Source organism: Myxine glutinosa, chromosome 7 (genome assembly GCF_964187855.1).
Source record: "Myxine glutinosa chromosome 7, kmMyxGlut1.1, whole genome shotgun sequence".
NCBI lineage: Eukaryota > Metazoa > Chordata > Myxini > Myxiniformes > Myxinidae > Myxine > Myxine glutinosa.
In genome coordinates, this window is record NC_136267.1 from 150,558,576 (window position 1) to 150,578,429 (window position 19,854).

Below are 19,854 nucleotides of genomic sequence, written 5' to 3' on the forward strand. Positions count from 1 at the left end.
GAAGCATGGCTGTCGACTGGACCTTGGGCATGGTCAAGTGTGGGTGAACACTAGGGGCTGCATGCGGGTGGACTGGGGGATGTTAGAGGTGCAGGGGACGTGTTATGGATGCCACGCACTGTGACCGTGCCCCCCAAGTCCGAGGCCTTGGGAATGGCAACATTGGCAGCAGGTGCTCACCACATTGGCCAGCTGGGGCTGGTGGAGCCGTGTTCCTCGCAGGGGGCCGAAGGATGGATGATGGGTCGCACCCTTATGGACATTCATGGGCCATGTTGGTGTTTCGGCTGCTCAACTTACCCCATAGCCCTTGCACGGTTGAGGGGCGGTGATGTCGTAGCCAAGGGTAGTAGTGTAGTAAGGGCCACTGGAGGAGGCGGATCCACATACTTGCCAGTACAGCAGACAAAAGGATATTTTGGGGAAGTTGATTGGCCCCATGGGATAAATTTGGGATTCGGCAGGGTGGATGGCACTCTTGGACCTGACCAACCTGCAACTACCTGCACTTAAGGTAAGAGGCCTTGATGTTTATTGTCCCAGGGTTCGGTACTTGCTTATAAATTGGGACATGAGTAATTTGGAATGGGGGCAGGTGAGAGTGATGACAAGGTCGGGGAGGGGATTGGAGTGTGTGCCACAAAGTGTCTTGTGGGTGGCGTTTGTTTATGTGTCAAGGCGTTTGTGTTTTTATGTGGTCGTGAGGATGGAGATGTGTTTGGGAATGTGAATATGGGGCATTCACATGTAAGCAGGCCATGACATCTTTTTTGAAATATGCGTTGAGAATTGAATGGCAGCTGGGGAGGAAATGTTATTGTGGATTTTTTGGGTGGGGAAGGTGTGTGTGTCTGCAGGTACTGAATCCCAGTCAATTATACCTGAATATTATTCTGACGTCCTCCACGAGTTGCCTCTGATTGCTCTCACAAATAAAGTTCATGCTACATGTCATTTTCCTGTGATTAATTTCTGCTACTGAAGGTGGATGGAGGATATGTTTTCACCCTGTCTGTTTGTCTGTCTGTTTGTCTGTCTGTTTGTCTGTTTGTCTGTCTTTGTTTGTTTTTTCTGTCTGTTTGTCTATGAGTAAGGTATCTCAAAAAGTTATGGATGGATTTAGGCAAAACTTGGTGGGCAGGTTGGGTGTGTGTCAATGACGAATTGTTTCGATTTTGGTGAAGATCCGAATCTGGATCAGGATACGAGAATTCCTTAATTTGTTTTCACGTGATTAGCTTCACCATTGAGAGCTGGGGCCAAAACGATATATAGCATGTAGTCTAGTAGGAAGACTAGGTCCCCCTGCACCCCCCGGAGATATACTTCTAATCAGTGTTTCTAGATTGGAAAAAATGTGTAGAAAATGACTAGCTATGGCCCCAAGCTGAAAAAATGTCCCACATACCATTTTTATGCAAATTACTGCTGCAAATTTTATGCAAAATTATGCAAATTTTATGCAAATTTTTGATGAGGAGTAGAGTTGAGGGGTCTTTGAGGGCTTCATCGAGGTGCTCTCGGTTGCAAGACTGGGTCATTCTGAGAAGCACAGCAGGGTCAGAGATCATGATGTTCTCCTCCTCAGTGAATCTCTCCATCAACAGCCTCTCCATTGCCTCACACACTGTTTTGAGGCAAAAGAGGGACTTTGCGTAGGCCTTTCCACTGAGAACACCTTTGAGAGATCCACTTGTTACTAGTTGTGCCTCAAAGAGAATCTCTGCATATCCAGAACCACGCATCTTGTGTCCAGTGAGCATCCCGATGTAGTTCATGGATGTGTGGAAGGGTCCAATCGTTACTACATGACTAGCAAATTCATTTGGCCAGCGCCAGATGATGGGAAGGGCTTTCATGCAGACACCCAGATCAAATGTATTCAGGACCCATCTCTGACCCACCTCAGCAGTTGCTGCCTCGGAACGCTTCAGTAGCTCACGAACAACTGCGTTGTCTGTGATCGGTTGGTGGATAGGCGTGCAGTAGTCGACTGTTGATTTGCTGGGTGGGGGAGAACCAGTTGCAGAGGTGAAACCCCCTAGCCCAGGCACAGGCTGCAGGCCACAGCTTCCGATGTATCTGATGAAGAGCCAGATGTAGTACTCTTGCATCGTAGTGGCATAGACTGTGTCATTCTCTGCTGGCGGTGTGAATGATGAGCGTTCCGAGGCAGCAACTGCTGAGGTGGGTCAGAGATGGGTCCTGAATACATTTGATCTGGGTGTCTGCATGAAAGCCCTTCCCATCATCTGGCGCTGGCCAAATGAATTTGCTAGTCATGTAGTAACGATTGGACCCTTCCACACATCCATGAACTACATCGGGATGCTCACTGGACACAAGATGCGTGGTTCTGGATATGCAGAGATTCTCTTTGAGGCACAACTAGTAACAAGTGGATCTCTCAAAGGTGTTCTCAGTGGAAAGGCCTACGCAAAGTCCCTCTTTTGCCTCAAAACAGTGTGTGAGGCAATGGAGAGGCTGTTGATGGAGAGATTCACTGAGGAGGAGAACATCATGATCTCTGACCCTGCTGTGCTTCTCAGAATGACCCAGTCTTGCAACCGAGAGCACCTCGATGAAGCCCTCAAAGACCCCTCAACTCTACTCCTCATCAAAAATTTGCATAAAATTTGCATAATTTTGCATAAAATTTGCAGCAGTAATTTGCATAAAAATGGTATGTGGGACATTTTTTCAGCTTGGGGCCATAGCTAGTCATTTTCTACACATTTTTTCCAATCTAGAAACACTGATTAGAAGTATATCTCCGGGGGGTGCAGGGGGGGACCTAGTCTTCCTACTAGACTAATGTTATTTCAAAAAGTTGTGGACGAGTTGTAACAAAACTTGCCGGATGAGTTGGTTAGCTGACAAGAACAAGCCGATTACATTTTGGTTCAGGTCCGAATCCAGATCTGGCCTATCGGTGGGATACAAAATGTAAACTGTTTGGCTTGGTGCAGGTATGCTCTGTACAAAGTGCCGTTCTAGTTGATCTCATGGTTTTATCGAATTGTCTGCTTCTCATTCTGCAAAAGTGAACAATATTTGTTGCGTTTTTTAAATTAAATGTATTTTGTATTCTGCTGTTCTGCCCGAAGGTGGGTTCACTACTGCCAAAGCAGTTTCTGGGCATGGGTTATTTGGGTGGCTTGTCATTGCCTTCCCAGCAGTAGGTAGAGCAGGAATTTGGCCATGGTTCCAGAGTTAGCTCAACTACTCATCGCGAAGGATGCCGTGGGATCTTTAACGCGCACCCACTAATGCTAGCAGACAGGACACTGAAATTTAACTTCCATCCGAGGAATGGTACACACTGATGAACCACTCTGCCTGTGAAACACTAGGATGACAGTTTTTAGCTGGGTCAAGATTCAAACCCAGTGTACAAAGCTCAGAGTCGAGTGTGGATACCTCTCGGCCATCCTGTTAGCCAAAATTAAATGCAAAACAGCAGAATTCAAAGCACAGTAAATATCAATACAATGAAAATGCCTGGGAATCCCACTAGGATATGTTCATATTGCTGGCAAATGTCATGTGACTGTATATTCATGCGAGAATAGCCTGCACGAACTGCGTCAGTGTATACGGTCCATTTAACAACTCATGTCATGTCGATCGCTTACCTTAATGGTGTTGAAAAAATAAATGGCGTAAGGATGAGTTTTAAAACATAAAATATGGTTGCACATCAGCTAACTCAACAGTAGATGGATGTCCTGGACTAAAAACACGAGCTTGAAGTCATCTCTCTCTTTATAATTTTCGTTTTGTCAAATATAATATGCTCCCTTTCAAGAAACTTAGATGCAGGAGGCCATTAGGACAGAAAGCCTGTGCTGTTAGTGCTAACCTCTGGTGGTTGTTCGTCCGTAAGAAGCAGAACGTACCATTTTTCAATTCTTTGGAAGGATCTGGCCGGAGTTTGAACCACTGACCTCTGAGACCCGGAGCGGACGCTCTAACCATTAGACCGCCAAATCTGGTAGAATATGAAAGCAACTTTCACTCCTTGCCATTATATCTTTGAATCAGGGGCCCTCGACTATCACAGTTCACAAACTTCCTCTAAGCATGCAAGTCACCATGATTGACATTGGATCCTCACTTTTCCTTTGGGGTTGGTTGCCCTCGAGGGCAATTTGCAACATCCTTTGAACCAATCTCATCATTAATTTACATCCGTGGCCTGTCTGGTTCCTCGGAAAAGCATCTGTTCTTTCTAAGCGCTGCCATTAACCTCCATCATTTGGTGAGACAAGTTGCTGCAGGGACGACAAATGTTTGAGAGACAACTTCATAGACGGTCTCTAATCTAGGCAGGTATCATTCTTTTTTCCAAGTTATTCATTGGGGAAGACTATTAACAAAAAACACATCATAGCACTTTGTTCATCCATGGACTCGGAAACCATATATTTTAGACTCGCAATCAATCACATTTTGTCTTGGGCAAGTTAAAATGACAACCTGGTTAATCAGATCAATATACAACTCGGCAATTCGGTGTTCCATGTATTTTATTTAGGGTCTTCAACTCTAAATAGTACATAGTGCTTTCATTTTCAGGACAATGAATCATGGTCCATCAACGTGGGTTGGTTTACATATGACCAGACAAAGTGATCGGGTACAGAAAGGCCCGGTGGTTCCGTGGAGCCTGTGCAGTCCCTGGGACAGGCCTTTCAGGACCCCGGGAACTTTTTGCAGACCCCTAGCGGGCTCCGAGAATCTAGTTCCAGAGACGAGAATCTAGTTCTTTGGAATAAATGATGCGGAAATTAGAAAAGTGATCAACTATTAGGATCTGAAAAAAACCCGAAGGGAAGGCAACCTGAAAGGTGAGATGTACTGACCTTGTGCAGGTATAGTCAGAGCCATATAGGGAGCGATAAAGCAGAACTTCAAAGCAATACCTATCGTTATTACAACAAACGTAGAATAAAATTGGAGGCTGTCAGATGTATCAGCGACAATCCGACAATCTGTAAAGAGCCTTCAGAACAAAGATATGAGAAGAGAAAGTGAAAACACCATGATTTGGTCCTCAAAAAGTGATCCTCGTAATAATATGGCAGATACTTTGGGTTCTTGGGACTACGTTGTTGTCTACCTTATGACAGCAGCTCAAGAAGATAATCAAGTGAAGATTAAGTGAGGGGAGAAAACCCGTATAATGCCCCCTTTATACACATCAGTAACTTCAGAACACGCGAATAGGAAAATCGTTCAACCCAATAATTGTTACCACTACTTCCCATCGAGTCAATAATTGTATTCACGAAAGTGGGAATAATAAAGTGGAATGAGTCAACTAAGCTATCAGGCATTTGGGGGTTGAAAGACACAAACCATGTTCATATCGATGCCGTTGGTGTATGACCAGGCATGCTGGAAATACTCTTCGAGGCGCTGCCGAAGTGGGTTGGGGATTTGGTGAAAACGGATGAACTCCTTCACGCGTAACATCTGCGTGTGGTATCTTGTCGTGCCCGAGTACAAACGCTGAATGATCGCAGACACGTTCCCAAAGATGCTGGCATACATAAGAGCTGGAAGGTAACGCAAAGAAAGTTGAATCAATCGAAAAGACACATACAATGTATATATATATATACAGTGCGTTCAGAAAGTATTGTTACATTTGAGGGGGTAGGGAAGAAATGCCACAATGGAGATTGATAGGAATGTATCGGTTTTTGCATGGACCGTGTGATGCGAAGAAGAAGAACCCTCGATGTCATAAGTAGGGACCCTGTCAGACCGATTTTATATGCCATCCACAAAGCAATTGGACAATACTTGTTACTTATTTAATTTAGCATTTCCTAGTCGTGAGCTACATGTTGCTTGTGTGACTAACTATGAGGGGGAAATTTTAACCTTTATTAGACTCACTGTACAAACTCAAAACCGCAACAATATCATTGGTCACTAAACTGGCTCCCAAAAATGAATCATCCAATGAGATAGCAGCATGTAATTTAGAGCTTTATTGGGCACAAGATGAGGGCAATTTGTCGAGGGCAAGTATTGTCCAATATATCAGGACAAGAACAAGAACTAGAAGGAGGTATGTACGGTGCGAGACATATAATATATTGCTTGGTTATCGTCGATGAGGAATTTGGGGTCGGGATGCGTGGTCGGCCTGGGTGACTTGGTCTTGACTAGATGCTAGGCCGCACCTCATTTTGTCCAATAAAGTGGTTTTAAAATATTTTTTGATGGTTCTTATGCTTATCATTAGATGCATAACGTTCGTAGCGAGGTGTGGATATATGGATTGACATCGGATGGCATGGGATTTGGGATTTAGGAACTCCGGAGTTTTTTCATTAGAAATATATGCGATTTGTTGTGGGGGGCCCTTAGAACTAACGGAGGCTCGGATTTTAATTCTGATTCCGGATTTCGCAGTCGCTAGTACGTCTTAACACTCGACAGAAACTGGCCCCGCGAAATTTCCAGGATTTTCGGTAAAATTACTTCAGGGTAAATTTACATAGGAAAACCCCATGCTAAATTTTCGTCGCCGAAGGACTTTATTTTTTGCGAAATTCATCCTGACTTCGCCGCTAGGAGGATACAGGGGTATCTGTGGATAACGGGAACCTTTATTTGGCGAAATTCGGACTGGTATTGACGGAGTTATTCAAAATATTAACTTATATAAAATTGCCGGTTAAGCCTGTAAACGCAGTGACGTCATCACGTCCCCGGCACGACTCGATTCCGAGGAAATTTTGGTTTTATGGTGCACGGCTCCATTTCACAACGAATGTGAATTCTGTGTACAGTTTTGCCACGAAAATGAGATCCCCGCATCAAGTGTGGTATCTTATTTGGTGAAATTCGGTCGATTTGAAGTGGTGAAAACAAAATGTGATCGTGGAAAATCGTAGCGAGGGGCCATTTTTAATCGGTTTTCGATTATTGCACCGGGTTATTGCAAAGATTGGGCAAAAATCGACCGACGAATTCAAAATATTAACTTATATCAAATCGGTCTTTTAAGGTGAAAACGCGATGACGTCACCACGTCACGTGGCACGAATGCGCACCTGTGTCGTTGGAGGTATTGACTTATATAGGGTTGGGTTTCTAAGGCTTATATCAAAATATTAACTTATATCAAATAAGTCTTTTAAGGTGAAAGCGCGATGACGTCACGCGGCACGAATGCGCGCCTGTGTCGTTGGAGGTATTGACTTCTATAGGGTTGGTTTTCTAAGGCTTATATCAAAATATTAACTTATATAAAATAAGTATTTTAAGGTGAAAGTGCGATGACGTCACGCGGCCTTGCCTAGATGTAGGCCGCACCTCATTTTGTCGAATAAAGTGGTATTCGGGTGGTTCCGGTATTTGGGACCGCAGGGACGGAAAGTGCAGGTACGGGGTGCCAGTCACTCCCCAGCCGGCCCGCTCTGAAGGTTCGGATCGGGACACCGGGATTCATTCCGGTCGCCCGGTCGGCCCGGAGGTGGGGGTGCGGGGCCTGTCACGGAACGTCAAAACAAACGGCCTGCCGGGGCCACCCAAAAGTCGGGCGTGAGGGGCGCGTCCACTAATGGAACGCCTCTCGCTTCCCAGATCGAGGGCCACGTGGTCAGGAGAACCTCGTCCCTTCTGGTTGCCTTGCCGTCCCACCGTGAGCGCTGGTCAGGGTGCACTTCAAACTAAGCTTAAGTGTCAAGCGTTAAGTTCCTCCTTGCCCTCGCAAGGGAAAGGCTAGGGTCAAGCTCTTCCAAATTTCCAAACACTAGAAATCGGACGTCTCAAATTAATTAATTAATTTGTTAATACATCTCAGTCGCCCGCAACCTCTCCAGCGCAGGCGTCTAACCAGGCCATTTCCGGTGCGACCGGGCCGAGTATCGGCCCGGCCGTGGCCAAAGCCGTTGATTCCGCCGTAGCACGCTAACGCGTAGGCTCGCGCGTCCCTGGTCCGCCGGGGCTCCGCGGGTGTCCTACCGTGCCTGGCGCCGCTATTCTCTCAAACTTCCGGGAGTAGGTGCCAGTGCCCGGGGACGGAGTTCGCTGTCTAAACATGGTAGCGCTAGGCCAGTGGGACCGCCGGGACCCACGTGCACTCACAAGTTGTTCTGCGCGTGGGCGGCAGTATCAGACCGGGGTGCCAAAATGCTCCCCGGCTAAAGTTCATCTTGAAAGCGCCCACATTGTGCGGACAAACCCCACCAAGTCGAGGGCCACGTGGTCAGGAGAACCTCGTCACTTCTGGTCACACTGTGCCTATCGGCCGGCCCCGAAGACCGAAATTGTGACTATGTCACCCGAAAAATGCATTAAATCACCTAGCCTGGTGTTGGCTTAGCGGTTAAGGTGCCGGCTTGGGATCCGAGGATCCCGAGTTTGAATCCCGGTCAATTGTTGAATTAACGCCAGGGCGGTTGACTCAGCCTGTCATCCTTCCGAGGTCAGCAAATTGAGTACCAGCTTGCTGGGATGAATGACCACGGTGTGTACCCCGATTTAGAATAGGTACACCGTATCCCTGCACATCGTAAGAGGCGACTAAGGGTTGGCGTCAGGAAGGGCATCTGGCCATAAAAAAAACATTGCCTCAAACAGGGAACCATGAGCTCATGGGGCCCGCAAGGCCAACCCCCACTCTAGCAGGGAAAATGGCCTTAAAACGATCATTCATTCATTTTCATTCAGTCCGCCAATCAAATATGTACAGCACTATGTCTCACCCCATTGTCAACTTTTCTCCACTATTTTAGATCTTGTGCCAGGTCTTCAAGCCTTCTGCCTCTCGTTCTTGCTTCTGTCGTTATATAGTCTCTCCACGCTTTTTTCGTTGTCGTATGCAGCAGTTTTATCAACTCTCCATTCTTTTTGACCATCTGTTGTCCAAACGCCATATGTGGCCAGACTATATAATTGTCCTTGATGTTGATAAGTCCCTCATTTTGTCTTGTTCCTTCTTGTCTTAATTCCTTGCTTGGAAATTTGGAAATTATATTTGTCCATTTTTTAACGAAGACTTCCTCAGGCACTATGTCAAAACTGTGTAAATTCTGCTTAGTTGTCTTCTGCAGGGTTCAGGACTCCGCTCCAAGCTCAGCTTCCCACCATGTTGCTGGGGATCCTGATTTTTGTTTTTATTCCCTCTCCTTCTCAGTACAACTGTCATGTAAATTAAAGGCAACACCTAACTTAGTCAGTCTCTTTTGAAATACATACAGCGTAAAAAAAATACACATTTGTTTACTCCGATATGTTGTCGGAAATGGAACGGTAAGGTTTTTTCCAATTGTTAGATAATTTGGCCACTATAACCAGTAGCAAAGTTCCATGGTACGATGATAAATCCAAGCCTACAGATTGTGACAAAATAAACCAACTCATAATTGTAAATTCCAGTGGTTGTTACATGTGTATAGATAAATATGGCCCATAAATATGATGATGATTGATAAAGCAGTGATTGTTAGCACCATACATCACGTCTTTGGTATTAATAGAATATTCTAGAAAAACTGTTCACGTGTGATTTTCCAAATTGCTGATTTGCCTTCATGGTTGATTTGCCAGTACTGCAATTCGTTGCATTTTAAGGTTATTCAACTGTTTCTGGCATGCAATGCATACTGATGGTCGCCAAGGTCTCTTCGGTTAAAGCACTTTGCCGTTCTCTTCAAATCCTCTTGAAAGTCAAAGAATTATGTTCATGAATTGCCCTCATCTTGTGCGCAATAAAGCTCTAAATTTCATGCTGCTAACTCATTGGATGATTCATTTTTGGGAGCCAGTTTAGTGACCAATGATATGTTGCTATCTAATTGCAATACTCCTGCATGCTCTTGCATATCTCTGCTCTGGGGCAATTCATTGTCTAATATTGCAAACTTAGGGCATTGCAAAGACAATTGTTCAGTCACATTCATTATCATCACAAAAGCACTGCGAAGGGCAACTTATAATTTCACACAAATCTGGTGAATGTGTTGCTTCGTAACCTGGAAAAGTATGTGAATTACTAAATCAGTTTATATTATCAAGGTTTCATCATTATAATAAACTATATTATTTTATAATATAAACATTCTCATGAGTTTGAAGAAGCAGCAATTAGCCATCTTCAGAACTTTAAAGAATAGATTATTTGCAAAAATATAAACTATAAATAATCCACATTCATCTTTTAAATAATATAACCAGATAAATATACAGTGCAATATATTTGGGTTTGATATGGACATCCATGATTAAATGAAAAGGATCTAAAGGGCAAAACCAGCAAAATGTAGCAGAGGCATAAGATTCCACCTTGACATGCAAAAACCTCACTTTGTTGAGGCATTTGATAAAAAAGGATAAAACATGATTTGGTGTTCTGTACAATCTTTTGCAGACGTACTTGAAATTATTTGTCAATACCTTCTTATGAAACAATTCTGGAAAACTACACAGCATATCCTAAATTTCCATTGGTTTTTACAGAAAATGTTTCATGTGTAAAATGAAGAAGGCAATCTGCTGTTGATTCTAAAATGTGCAGACCGTGAACTATATGAGTATCCTTTTTCTATCATATTTGTACACCTTACAAACAAATTGAAGCATGAAATGTAAAGCAGCTTAACAAACAAAATATACTGTCAACGTAAATGATAAATTTAAGCCAAAACATGTACTGTAAATTATTCATATCCATGAAAATTACACGAAGACTTTCTTCATCAGCAACATGGGTGCTTATTATCCACATGAGAGTAATAACAAAATCCTGAAGGAAGCAATCTTACAATGGCTACTCGATGATTGAGCAGAATGATAGCTTTGATGGTGGTGTAATCACCACGTGGCCATCCAGTTATTAGTTCATCCACTCAGAAAGAAAGTTGAATCAATCGAAAAGACATATACAATGTATATATATACAGTCACGTGAAAAAGTAAGTACACCCCATGTAAAGTTTTGACTTTTTCAACATATTTCAACATACAGCTATTTGATCTTCATTTCAACGATATTGATAGATAAAGGTGATATAATGTAACAAATATCATGAAACATTTACATTTTGTAGTCCATTGTATAATTTAAATAAACATGAATGCAAATTTCGCAAAAATTTCACAAAAAAGTAAGTACACCCCTGGCTCTTTTAGGTGGTATTGCCCCCTTTGGCAGAAACAACCTCAAGTAGGCATTTCTTATAACTATCTACCAGTCTTTGACATCGACTGGGAGAAATTTTTGCCCACTCCTCCATGCAGAATTCTTTCAGCTGTGCGATGTTTGAGGGGTTTCTTGCATGCACAGCTCGTTCCAAATCCCCCCACAACATCTCGATGGGATGTAGATCCGGGCTTTGACTTCGCCATTCCAGAACCCTCCATTTCTTTCTTTTCAGCCATTCCTTGGTGGATTTACTGGTATGTTTAGGGTCATTGTCATGTTGCAAGGTCCACCTTTGGTTGAGCTTCAACTTTCCGACAGATGGCCTCACATTATCCTCAAGCACCCTCTGGTACAATGAAGAATTCATAGTGGATTCTATGATGGTGAGCTGCCGAGGCCCTGATGCAGCAAAGCTGCCCCAAACCATAATATTTCCACCACCATGCTTTACAGTTGGTATCAGGTTCTTGTGGTCAAATGCTGTCTTTGGTTTTCTCCAAACATGTCTTCTGCTACTGTGGCCAAATAGCTCAACCTTTGACTCATCTGTCCAGAGCACATTGTTCCAGAAGTGCTGGTCTTTGCCGAGGTGTTCATTGGCAAACTTTAGTCTTGCCCTGATGTTCTTTCTAGACAGCAAAGTTTTCCTCCTGGCACACCTCCCATGTAGATCAAATTTGTGCAGCCTCTTTCTAATGGTAGACTCGTGCACTTTGACATCAACAGTGGCAAGAGCTACATGTAGGTCCCATGATGACATTCTGGGGTTCTTAGAGACTTCTTTCAGCATCTTGCGGTCTGCTCTCGGGCTGAACTTGCTGGGGCAGCCTGGCCTGAACAAGTTGGCAGTTATTTGGAATCTTCTCCACTTGTAGATGATCTTCCGGACAGTCGAATGATTGATCTCAATTTGTTTAGAGATCTTTTTAAATCCCTTCCCAGACTCATAGGCATCTATAACCTTCTTTCTGAAGGCCTCAGAGAGCTCTTTTGATCTAGGCATGGTGATGCCGCACACTTCAACAACAAAGAGCAAACCAAACAAAATGTCTGAGGTTTAAATAAGACAGGTTCCTCCAAGATCCTCTCTAACGATGTTCTAATCATTTGCACCTGAGCTGATGCACCTGATTCTAATTTTAGGTATTTGAAGTCGTGATAAATGTAGGGGTGTACTTACTTTTTCCACAAGTGAAATTTGCATTTATGTTTATTTAAATTATACAATGGACTACAAAATGTGAATGTTTCATGATATTTGTTATATTATATTACCTTTATCTATCAATATTGTTGAAATGAAGATCAAATAGCTGTATGTTGAAATATGTTGAAAAAGTCAAAACTTTACACGGGGTGTACTTACTTTTTCAGGTGACTGTATATATCTATAGAGCTCTTTTGTTTAACGTTTAACGCTTGGGATGCGTTCCTAGAAATGCGAGTGTTAACCGAATCAGCTTTATGCGGGGCGATTATAACATGACAGATATGAAGATGCATTTCCCGACAGCGTCATTTCTTTAAAAATAAAAATTTGTTAATACCTACGTAAAATAACATCAGTAAGTCATACGTATCCTGTATTAACACTCACTAGTGAATTTTGTCAGAGCTTAGATTATGTTTACGATGAGGTGGGAAGAGCTACTGTTGGGAAGATGGGCGAGGCCGTGGCTCATCCTCCTGCAAAACTGTAGATCTCTTCTTGAAGTAGGCATCCAGCGTTGACTGTCTTGCCCAGAGCTTCTACTCCCGGAGCATTTCTCTGTAGCTGGAAACTGCGTCGAGCAAATTTCTGCTGACTTTTGTGCTGTGGTTCTAATCCGGGTCATTTTCAGAGAAGACTCAAATTACCTCGTTCAGCTTCGTGAGGCCCTCATTCAAAATGGCTGTGGTGAAGTGTCGCTGAGGTTGAACCTCATCTGCACCAGCGCCCTCGGCCTCTCCTGTAGCATGCTGTTCTTCCGTCTCCAGCAGTTCCTCATTTGTTAGGCTATTCCCATGTAAATACAGTCGCTCATCCACATCATCAACATCGACTTTGTCCAGTCCAACTAGGTTGGCTGCCCGGACGATGGCGCTGGTGATGGATTGCACCAACAGCTCGAATCCCATGAAGTTCTTGCATGCCTCCGGCCGTACCTTCTGCCACACAGCATTCATGCAGGTGTTGGTGACTTTCTCCCAGGCAGTGCCGATGTTTCCAATTGGCCTTTATAATGTTGAACGACCTCCAGAAGTCCCTACTTGACTGCTCATTGGGACCATCTGTTGCCTCAACAAGGTACCCGAAGGTCTGTCTTAGGCCGTATGTCTTAAAATTTGTGATAACCCCCGGCCCATAAGTTGCAAAAGGGAAGTCGTGTTGGGAGGAAGGGACACCTCCTCGACAGGTGGTGAAGTCCGGAGGCTTTCAAGGTTGTCTGGGTGGCCTGGAGCATTGTCCACGAGCAACACTGCTTTAGATTCAAGATTGTTTGCCTCGCAGTAACGCTTCACAGCAGGGCAAAAACTTGAAACATACCACTGTTGAAAAGTGGCCATTGTCACCCAAGCCTTCTTGTTGGACTTCCAGATGACAGGCAACTTTTTCTTTGAAAACACATTCATCACTCGTGGATTTCTGAACAGTACACAAGCATAGGTTTCACCTTAAAATCTCCCGAAGCATGACTACCAAACAGCAACGTAAGGCGATCCTTGGAGGCCTTGAATCCTGACGCATGCGACCCTTCAGGGGAAATGAATGTGCAAGACGGCATGCGCTTCCAAAACAGCTCAGTCACGTCCACATTGAAAACGAGCTGAGGAGGGTAGTTTCCATGCTCAATGATCACTTTGAGCTTGTCGGGAAATTCAATGGCTGCCCGGTGATCAGCGCTTGCAGATTCACCACAGATGTGGATGCTATGGATGTTACTGCGCTATTTAAATCTATCAAACCAACCTCTGCTGCCTGTGGATGTTACCGATGTATCTTCTTCTTCTTCTTGAATATGATTGAAGATGCTTCTTACCTTTTCCATTATTATCAGCTGGCTTATTGGCATTTTTCGTTGTGTTTGGTCATCCACCCATATATTAAGCCTATTTTCCATTTTTTCAAGCAAATGGCTCCTTGAACGAGTCACCTTCTTTGATGGTAGCTTTGAGGTCGTCGTTGCAGAAGCTTTTATCTTGTCTGCATTTTTTATAATTGTTCTGATCGTCGATGTAGCCAAGTTCAAAGAGGCGCGGATATCAACCTGGCGCTCACCAGCTTCCAAACGCCGTATCACTTGCAGTTTCACAAACATGCAAATGCTTCTCCTAGACATCTTACATGCACTACCCTCACTGGAAGTTGCAGGCCATTTTCCAGACATTATGGGTGAAAAAAATGGGGAAAGTTTGCGAGGGAGCAAGAACGTTTACACACGCGGTGGAGGCAGAGCTTGAACTGATACGTGATTGGCTGCGAGTGGCTCAGAGCGTATGTGAAGCGCTCTCATTGGCTGATTGAATGTTTACTGTAATGGCGGCCGCTCTTTAGAAGTTTTAAGTGTTGTTTGGAATGAATTTTTGTCATTTTTTTTATTTCAATAGAAAATTGAATATAATTTAAAAACAGTGTTGTAACGAATCAGTGCTATGCGGGGTAGTGTTATGCAGGGTCTGAGTGTATATACATACATACAATATATGAGCTCACATGTTGCTTAAGAACATGTATCACAATGGTAGTACACATTAGAATGTGCAGATTATATAACCCTACAGTGACATAAATAATCACTTAAGGATTTTCAACATCCACAAAATAATTAATACATAACAGTCATCCTAACATTCGAGTTAAATAATGACATTTGAGATACAATGCACATCCGGTGCAAAGAAAATAAAGTAGCACTCACAGCCGATGAGCATGACGCAGATGGAGAAAATCTTTTCATAGTTGGTATTTGGCGACACGTTGCCAAAGCCCACACTTGTCAGGCTACTGAAGGTGAAATAAAGGGCTGTCACGTACTTGTCCTTAATCGAAGGTCCCGAAGCTGCATTTGTGATATTGTACTGCTTGCCAATCTGTTCCCCAAGTTGATCCAGCCATCCGATCCCGTTGCTGAAAGGCGATGCAATAGATGGAAACATCATCACTTATTAATATTCACCTTGAACTGTGTGAGCAACCTGCCTATTTTTTTTTCCAAGTTGTTATAGAGAAATGTTAGTTATACAATTTGAATGTCAAATTGCCTCTTTAACATGTCAGACTTATGCTGTACAACTACTGTTATCATTTTGTTATTGTCATCGGTCGGTCATCCTGCTAAGTAACTAAAACATTTTATCATACATTATATGGAAATTATGTACAAACCACTTGACTGTTGTGATGCCAGAAATGTGCCAAATTGGCAATAACCTCTTGGATCCTGACTATACTGGACATCTTCAGATGCATCATCCTGTTTGTGGTCAATAACAGATCTGCAGCAGTTTTTGCTTGTTGCAGTCTGCACATTCACAGAATATTATCCTTGTTTTACTTTACAGACTGATTATGCAGACGGCAGGGTAGCTCAGTTGGTTCACCACTGAGTTGTCCGACATGATAGCATGCACTTATGGATTTTTTTTTTCCTTATTCCAATATGCATGGGGTACATATGCCTTATAGATTATATATTGTTACGTTTGTGGGGTCGGGGATTAAATACCATAGTGGAAATAGGATCATATAGATTAGCATGGACCGTTAGGGCGGGCCATACTTTTTTTTTTTTGGAAATCAATCGAGAGGGGTGTTCATATTACGTATTTTGGTGTGTAGAACACAAATCTGAGGTTTTTAAAAAGTTCTGATAACCCTAACCTACATCAATTTGCAGTTGATTATTATTAAATTTTTGATTATTTTGCTATTCTTCTGGAAAAAAGAGAAGTTTTTTATTTTGAAGTTCAGGCTTTTATTTTGGTAACTTCCTGTTGGGACGGCAGTTGTAGCCATCTTGTTGCTGAAAGCTCGATGTTGAGGAGGTTGGCAATCCTTATCCATCCGTCTTCTCTTCTCTTCTTATGGCATTGCCAGTAAGTACGTTTTTGATAAGGAACCTGAGGAACAAATAGATAATAATTTTAGATGTAAATTACCTTGTTTTATATTATATTTGTTAATTGATTTGTGTACTTACCTATTGCCAGCCTGAGTTACATGTGAAGGAAAATAGTGACCTGTGAAGTGAATATTTTGATGGTTTTCTGTAATACCTGTGTAATACCTTAATATCTGTCTGTAGTGGATACTTACCTGTGTATTATTGTTTTTATTTCAGTGTGAACTACTAAAAATGGCTCAAGTCAGAACAAGGATGAAATCAAGTTCTCATTTAAGTAATCTTGTTGGCACTGGGCAGGAGCTGTTGGTGTCTGAACTGCCAACTGTGAGGGATATCCTGAGGTATGGCATCTACTTGAGGGAGCAAAGTGAAGATGACAGGAGGAACTACCCAGTGGACCAGCTCGTGTCTGACATCTACCCTGGTCTGATTTGTCAGTGGAGCAAAGCTAATGCTCTTTTCAAGCCTCCTGTTATCAATGAAAAGGTGACCATCATGTCCAAGCTCAAGGAGGTCTGGAATCAGGCAGTGAAGTTTTCTCTTGGGAAGGGCAAACTTGATGCCAAAGAGAGGTTCATTGTCAAGTTAGACAAGTTATTTGATATTTTGACTTGCAAGTGTCAGATTACCAGTTGTGAGGGGGGAGGCTGTGAGGCCGGTGAGGGCTGTGTGATCCAAGCCCATATTAACTGTTCCTGCAGCAGAGAGAAAATGATTCCTGTGAAAGATCTTGCCTACATTAAGGGACAGAAAAAGAAGGTTGGAAGTAAAGGACCCCACCAAATGGGGAGCTCTGATCTGCCAGAGCACAAGAGACAGGTGAGGACATTGGAAAGGCAGGAAAATAAAAAGAATGCAGAGAAAAGGAGAAGGAGCAAGGAGGAAAATGCTGCAGCAGCAGAGAAGGCAGCCAGGAAGGATGTTGAGAGATTTTTGTCAGATGGTGATGAGGATCTGGAATTGGAGAGAAGTGGTGCTGAAGATGAGTTTGTCACTGAAGTTGAGCTCTTCTCTGAAACTGACACTGAGCCTGCAGCTTCAGCAAAGGTCCAGAAAAACTATGATGAGATTCCAAACATTGCCCTTGCTAGTGTAAGGTATGGCATAGGGCTGAGGCCAACTGCAGCGATAGCAACTGCAGCTCTGATTGATGCAGGAATCATCACAGAAGACAATACAAGTAAAGTGATTCATAAGAACAAGGTCAATAGAGCACAGGAGAAGTTGATGACAGAGCTGGGGGAAGAGTTTGATGAGAAGTGCAGGGAGTAGGGGGGGATCTCCTGCATCCTCTTTGATGGGTGGATTGACCTGACCAATGTGATGATGGAAGCTGAGGGCAATGACCAATCTTTTCCTGCAAAGATCAAGGAAGAACACTATACTGTTGTTAGTGAGCCTGGTAGCTACTATCTGTTCCACTTTACCCCAGAGAAAGCAACTAAAGAGGAGTCACATGCAGAGCAGATTGCTAAGGTCCTGTTTGCCTGGCTGAAAGAGAGGGGTTTTGATAAGACCTTGTGGGCCATTGGAGGAGACTCAACAAATGTCAACACTGGTGTGAAAGCTGGAGTAATGCGGAAGCTGGAGCTGCACCTGGGGAGAAAGCTGGTCTGGTTCGTGTGCAACCTGCACACTGGTGAACTTCCCCTGCGCCATCTCATTGTTCACCTTGATGCCCCTACTCTGTCAGACAACACATTTTCCGGGCCAATAGGAAAGCTCCTTGCTTCTGCTACAGACTTGGATATCAATCCAAACTTCACCCGGATCTTTGTTGGCCCTCCACTGATCAAGCTGTCTGACAAGGCCATTGAAGATCTCTCAACTGATCAACACTATGGCTATAAAATTGTCTGTGCAATCAGGGATGGAGTGCTTCCTGCAAGGCTGGCTCTAGTGGAGATTGGACCAGTAAACCACAGCCGCTGGTTCACCACAGCGAACAGACTTCTCAGGCTCTGGGTGTCAAAGCATGGACTGAAAGGAAAGAACCGGAAGAATCTGCAATTCATTGTGGAATTCATCATTGGAGTGTATTATCCATGTTGGTTCAACGTGAAAGTCAAGCACTCCTGTATCGAAGGGCCTAGGCACATCTTGTTTCAGCTGGACTGCCTCAAGTCCCAGAGGAAGGAGGTGCTGGACCTTGTGATGCCGACTGTGAGATGATCTGCTTGGTATGCCCACAGTGAAGCCATCCTCCAAACACTGCTGTGCTCTGAGGATCAGAAGGAGAGGACTGAGGGGGTGGAGAGAATCCTGGCCATCAGGGGAGAGGGGGACCCAGACACTCAGCTGGGGGACTCCTCTGTCAGGACCAGAAAGACACCTGACATCAACTGTGATGCTTCAGCATTGGTAACTTGATCAGCTGGTCAGAAGGTGTGTCAGAGCCACCTCTCACCTGCTCCCTAAGCACCTCGGAGGTGAAGAACTTCATCAACACCCCCATGGAGGTGCTCAACTGGCTTTGCCACACACAAAACATTGAGAGGGTTGTTAAAATGGTGACTGAGGCTTCTGCTAAGTACTTCTCACAGGAAAAGAGGGATGGAGGCATCAGGGCTCAGGAGACCAGCAGGAGGCTGATGTCCAAGAATGAGTCAAAGCAGGACTTGTGCAACCTGGTAAAGTTCAAGAAGTAAGGGGATTGATCTTTGTAATTGTAACCAGTGATATACATGCAGTTCACCTGTTAATAAATGTGTACATTTGATTTGGCTGTGTCAGTGTCAATATGAATGATTTCCCTTATATCTTTTAATATCTTATAAAGGGGTTTGAAAGGGTAAAATTGGCAATTTAGAAATACAAATTGATGTAGGTTAGAGTTATCCTATCCAAAAAATAAACTCATATTTGAATTCCCCATAAAAAAACACATAATATAGACACCCCTCATGTTAGGATTTCCTTCAGATTGATTTTGGCACCTGAGTATGACCCGCCCTAGGACCGTGGATGCAAAGGAGAGATTTCGATGTATACAACCAGGGAAAACTGTGAGCTTAGGGGTGTTTACGTGTCACCACACGGAGGGTGGTTTTGTGTTAGTTAAATAGGGCTTAAGGATAATTCCCAGTATGTAATTGCCTCCTGCGATTTTCCCTTATGTTTTTACATTCACTCGGCCAGCCATGCAATCAGGCCCCCTTAACCAACAACACCGACAAGCCGACGGAAACCCAGCGCATCGCAATAAACCCCGCCCAACCTCCGCCGACGTAATCCGAACATTCCCGAAGAGACTAAATTCTGCCTCAAAAGGTAACTGACAGGCCACGCTCCGAGCTTCATCATTGGTCGGGGAGAGATGGAATGATTCGGCAGAGCTTCGGCGATTGGTCGGGGGTGACGTCAGAGTGGGGTGGCTTGGACTGGTGGAGAAGAAACGGACTCTCTCTCTCTCTCATTCTGGTTTCGGTCGCGGGAGGTTGCTTTGTCTCAGGTGGCTCGTGAGGAGAAATTGATGGAGCTTTGTGAACTTTTGTATAGTTGGAAAAGGAAGAAGCGCATCTCGCTGTCACTTTCTCTCTTGCTGGTTTTCAGAGGAAGCGGTCACTTTTTGTCCCTGGCTCG

At 43.8% G+C, this 19,854-nt stretch overlaps 1 protein-coding gene across 2 annotated transcripts in view; it reads right to left on the bottom strand.

Moving 5' to 3' along the window:
- The window catches only part of LOC137431744 (voltage-gated inwardly rectifying potassium channel KCNH7), a 559,296-nt gene that overhangs the window by 38,038 nt on the left and 501,404 nt on the right, over positions 1–19,854 (bottom strand). For both annotated transcript variants that reach the window (XM_078782422.1, XM_078782420.1), the window contains 2 exons: positions 15,067–15,275; positions 5,362–5,561 (listed from right to left, as the gene is read on the bottom strand). In XM_078782422.1, the coding sequence (XP_078638548.1) occupies positions 5,362–5,561; positions 15,067–15,275 (409 nt within the window). The remainder of the gene's footprint in view (positions 1–5,361; positions 5,562–15,066; positions 15,276–19,854) is intronic.